This window comes from Poecilia reticulata, linkage group LG8, assembly GCF_000633615.1.
Source record: "Poecilia reticulata strain Guanapo linkage group LG8, Guppy_female_1.0+MT, whole genome shotgun sequence".
NCBI classification, from domain to species: Eukaryota; Metazoa; Chordata; class Actinopteri; order Cyprinodontiformes; family Poeciliidae; genus Poecilia; species Poecilia reticulata.
Genome location: NC_024338.1, coordinates 604598 through 610157, shown reverse-complemented (window position 1 = coordinate 610157; position 5560 = coordinate 604598). Strand labels below are relative to the sequence as shown.

Genomic DNA, 5560 nt, shown 5'->3' with positions numbered 1-5560 from the left:
GTTCGGCGCCGCAGAGTTGTTTTGCAGATTGAACAATTTGTGCATTTCTCCATGGAGATTTCTTCCTACCAGTCTCAACCTTTACTTTAATGGAGGCAATGTAATCGATGATATCTGAAAGTTTTCACTGAAAATCATCCACCAACTTATCTACGTTACTATAACTTAAGAGTGAGGAAGAAGAGTAGATTTGATTAAATGATTCTGCTGTGTTTTCTGTGAAGGTACGTTTTGTGATAGTAGCWTTTTGTCCAAGTGGGTTAATGAATAAAGAACTGTCAAAGATAACAGCAAAGTGATCCGACAGGGCAACATCAGTTACAGAGACATTGGAAATATTCACAGCCTTACTGATAACCAGGTCCAGTGTGTGTCCCTGAGTGTGTGTTGCTTGTTTGACATGTTGTGTTGGAAAAAAACTCTCTAATATATTAAACAGCTTTTTAGCCCCTCGGTCTTGGGGGTTGTCAACATGAATGTTGAAATCACCAACAATTATCAAACAATCGTAATCAATACATATGAGAGATAGAAGCTCATTSAAGTCCGCAAAGAAATTTTCCACATATGTTGGTGTTTTGTATAGAGTTAGTGTCAAAGTTCGTTTGTGGCCTTTTACCTCGATTCCAAGATATTCAAAAGAGAATTTACTACAGTTCATGGTATTCCTAAATATTGAAGCCACGCCTCCTCCTTTTTTGTGTTTTCTATTTTCACTTAAAAAATTGTACGTAGGAGGCGTTGATTCAATTAGTACGATTGCTTCATTATTGTCATTCAGCCATGTTTCTGTCAGAAATAAAACATCAATATTATGCTCGGTGATGAAATCATTAATTAATACAGATTTAGCACAGAGAGATCTGGTATTTAAAAGAGCCAATTTAAGTGACTTGGAGGCTGAAAGCTCTTCAGTCTGAGGTTCCTTTAGGCAGGAGATCAGTCTGAGGTGTGAATTAAGACCACTGCTTTTTGTATTTCTGTTTTTTGTAACTTTTCTTGCAGTGATCCGGACAGGTATTGTCCTGCTATGAAATGTTGGGGGGCCAGACACATTCTGGTGGAAGACGGGTGTAAAGATAGTATCTGGACCCTGGTCTCAGACCTCTGGATCCTCAGGGAGGTCAGAGGCAGGTGGCTTAGATGCTATGTTAGCGCTAAGGAGATAATCTCAGTCATTGTTGAGAAGATCTATCAAACCAATTTCTACTTTAACACTACATAATCCACCAGCAGGCCATTTTACTGAAGTATTTATACAAGGGGAATCTTATGCAAGCATTGTTTGCATCATCACATAAGTTGTAGTTTCTAACCCTGAGCCATCTCAATTGTTAGCTATAATTTTACATTCCAAATGGTATGTTTTGTTTTATCTAAAAGGTACTTAGGAAACTGACTCTATGTAACCATATCTCTGGAAATGTTTCATACAAGATATTTTTAACAGATGGTCATATCAGACTCACTTTGTACTTTCATCCTCAAAACTGAAATTAGGCATTTCACAGTTGTCTAATATTGATACTAACACTTAGTATCAATATCTCCAATAAAGATATTCTAAGTCAGCCCACCTGGTTCAAGAAGCAAACACTGACAGCTAAAATTAATTCCAAAATTCAAAGATGTCCATGAGAAACACTCAAAATGACAAAAAAAGCACTGAAATCATTTGATTAATTGTGTCTTTGTTGCCATCACACATGCTGAGTCAGGAACTAAGAGTGAAGTCAATCTGTCCCGTCGTGCTTAACTCATCTGTAACCAGCAACTGTCTGGCCATCGAACTCATTCATATGTTGAATCAAGTATGAATGTGATCATTTAATTTATGTTTTTTAACTACTGTGTTTTATAAAAAGAAAATTGAATTTTACACACTAAAAATGTTAATAAAAATGTTACATTTTTATTAACATTTTCAGATAATATTATGACATATTATGAATAGTGTGACACAAAATATTATTAATTATATTTTATAATTAAGTGGAACATAAATTGTTCTTCTTAATTAATGTCATTAGTAAATACAGTAACCAAATAATTCAAATTAATTGAAAAAACATTATTTATTAAAACTGGTCCAGAGCTTTAATTTTTAATGAAACACTCTGAGGGTCTAAAGCTGTAATGAAGCTTTGAGCTGTGTGAAAACAGTTCATGATAAGACAGGCGGACAAAAAAAAGTCATGAAAAAGTACTTCTTTAAATGAAGCTTGTGCATGTTAAGCTGTGATTCTGCACCTCGGTCTGTATGTTGGGGACTGATCCCGTGTTGCCGTTGGCGATGGCCGTATTGGAACTGTTGGGGCTACTAGGACCTGAGCCTGGAGCACTGTTACAGACGGAGGAGACTGGGACAGAAACACAAAGAAAAGCTTAAATGTTGCTGATCATGCTTGTCTGATTTTTCCATTTACTCTCCTGTAGAAATGATAAAATCTTTGTTCACCTGATATCTCAACAGCCCTTTTCTTGAAGGTGCTAATGACAGTTCCATCCTTCCTGCGCAACAATGGAGAGCTGCGCCTCTCTGCCACTTTCTGCTTGAGTCTAGATCGAACCTTCAGGTTCGGCTCTGAAACTGAATGAGTCAGACACAGAAAGAGACACATGGGGGGCCTTAATTTCATGCAGTGGTCTACATATTTCAGCCATTTAAAGCAATACCTCCTATTAACTTAAGGCCACAGTTGCTTGTCACAAAGATTACAATGATTGGAGTTGCAGTGTCTTGCATAAGTATTCAGATGTGCTGAACTCTTCTACATTCGGTCATTTTACAAACACATAAACACAAATGTATATGAAAAAACTAACACAGAATGTCAAAAGTTTCAGTCGCTGGATGTGCAAAGATGATAGAGATGTACTCCAAGAGACCTGCTGCTGAAACTGCAACAAAAGGTGATCCTGCAATGTATTCTGAGGGGCATGCTGAATTTTTCAGAGTTTGAAAACATGATTCATTTTTCACAATTGTTCACTATTTTATGAATGTCTGAAAGTCCCAGTAAAATACATTGAAGTTTGTGGTTATAAGTTCAAGAGGCATGTATTTATTTTTCAAGGCACTATTTTGATGTACCGATCAAAAACACTGAATGAGTTTCAGACATTGAACCTTGTGTCTTCAGAGTCTCTCCTTTCCCTCCATAATAGATGTGATCTGGGCTACCTCTGCAGTGATGAGTCACAATGAAATCAGCAACCAGTCAAACTGACACAAAATAACTTATTCAGCAGTGTCTTCTGGTAACTACATGTCTATATATGTTTGCAAGGGGTGGTAAGTAAGTAAATATCCTACACACACTTAAATGTAAGCAATAGTGATGGAAATCTCTGCTCTTTTCAGAGCTCTCAATGAGGAACCGACTCCCATCATTCACTTCATAGAGGGCTCTTACAGCAGAAACATTCGTGACTGAATAATCATATCAATAATCATTTATAAGGGATGGAACCCCCTGGTCCCCATCACATTGACCCATCACCAGTAAGCAAAACTATAATGGTCTGTTAAAAAATAACTGTTCATCAATATGGTGGAAAAATGTTATCTAATAAAAATTAGAAAAACATGAAAGTGATCAATTCTAACTGATCATGTGTGATCAACCTCTGAAACTGGCAGCAATTCAGGGTGGTTACTTTTGTTGTTTGAACTATATTTTTCTAATGTTGTTTTCATAATAGTGTTGGTCAGATCATTATGTTTGAAAATGTTTGGAACTCGTACAGTGGGGTTGTGCTTACTGGGCACCAGGTCAGAACAGGGTGTACAAACACATGGGCAAAAAGACAATGGTGATGTTAATTCATTTTTAATTACTTTTCCAACTTGTTAACTTATGTTCACGGGAAATTATGCAACACAAAGGAACAGATCTGTGCTGAGAAGGCTATGGCTATGCCATCAGAACTCGTGTTATTATACTGCTGTTTTATAATAATCCCTAGATAGTTAAAATACAACAGGGAGTATACAGCATTATGTGTTATTGAGAAATAATGCTGATACATAATTACCATTAATATATCAATAATGCAGATTAACAATAGAGCTGTTTAATGTTGACACTGTGTTTGAATGTGTTTTACTGCAGATCCGACTGAAAATACTGTCTTAGTTCAAACAGGAACATCAAGAGTGCAGGAATTTTTTCTCTCTGTACACTCTTAGAAATGGTTGTAAATTTACGGCGGAATTCCAGCAGTAACATACTGTTATTCCAAAATATGGTAGGATATTGTCAATTTGATGTCTTCTTCTCTTGTCACAATCAAGACTGACGACTGGCAGTAAACTACCGCAAAATAATTGTACAATATAGTTTTTTTCCTAGGCAAGACATTTTACTTGTATTTGCATCTTAGAGAATCAGCATTTAAAGACTATATTAAACTGGAAGAAAAAAAATACTTTCCATAATAAATCTTTTAGGGAATGAATCAAAATCTACAGAACATAATCAAAAGTGTTAGATTACCAGTGTTGGTGTTGTATGTTAAAAATACAATGTTAATTAAACACTTGTTTAGTCAAATTGAAAGGTTTGTCAGTTTCCCTAAAGAGATGGTGTTTGATAAAGAGTTGCTCCCACAACCGCAGCGTATCTGTGACGTCACGTGTTGCCCTGGAGACGGCAGTATGGCGTCTTGTCTGGATCTTATCATAAGAAGGTAAGTTCCCCGAATCTATTAAAACATGCTCTTTTTGTTCTTTCTTTAATGTATTTATGTAATGTAATGGTGATGTATTGTCTCAATGTTTGTAACTCCCTGGCAAACATTATACCACAATGTATGCTGCGTTTATACTGTTATGTATTCTGTATCTCAATAAAGATCTATTAAAAAAAGTAAGTTTTATGTTAAGATCGTCATGTTTTTGATTTTGATTATTTTTTATGAATGCATTAACTTTCTGTTTGCGCAAGAGTATCAACTTATGCTTAACGTAAGTTTATTTGTTTGGATATCGCGGTAAGACTGTTCAGTACAGAGATGCTCAAGTCCAGACCCTGAGAGCTGCTTTCCTGCAACTTTCAGATGCTTCCCTGCGCCAAATAACACACCTGAATCAAATGAATGGCTGGTTAGCAGGTCTGTTCAGAGCTGATCCTGGTCTGTTGGAGTAAAGATTCATCGAAAAGTTGCAGGACGGTAGCTCTCGAGGACTGGACGTGAGCACCCTTGGTTTAGCAGCTAAAGCTAGCCAAGCAGGTGTAGCACGGGGTGTCGGTGGTTAAACGAACATTAAAACTGTCAGAAAGGCCGTTTGAGTTAACATTATTTAGCTGAGGAGTCGTTTTCTTGAAGTTTTTGGCTATAGATGGCATAATGGGGAGAGTGGCTGTGCTGGACTGGTGGTTTGATCTATGCTATCAAAGCTAAGCCAAAATGTTTTTGTCTTTATAAATAATAATGATAATAAATAATGACATATTGGTTGACTCTTTTTTTCTTCATTAGTATGTCATGTTGGTGATTGAAGCCTGTTATGATGACTTCAACACATTTCTTCTGACAGGTTGGTAGAAGAAATGCT

The 5560-nt window shown here is 36.5% G+C and overlaps 1 protein-coding gene across 5 annotated transcripts in view; it reads right to left on the bottom strand.

The window, feature by feature from the left end:
- Window positions 1–5560, bottom strand: part of hdac5 (histone deacetylase 5) — a 113221-nt gene that overhangs the window by 42014 nt on the left and 65647 nt on the right. For all 5 annotated transcript variants that reach the window (XM_008414989.2, XM_008414990.2, XM_008414987.2 and 2 more), the window contains 2 exons: window positions 2459–2590; window positions 2251–2360 (listed from right to left, as the gene is read on the bottom strand). In XM_008414989.2, the coding sequence (XP_008413211.1) occupies window positions 2251–2360; window positions 2459–2590 (242 nt within the window). The remainder of the gene's footprint in view (window positions 1–2250; window positions 2361–2458; window positions 2591–5560) is intronic.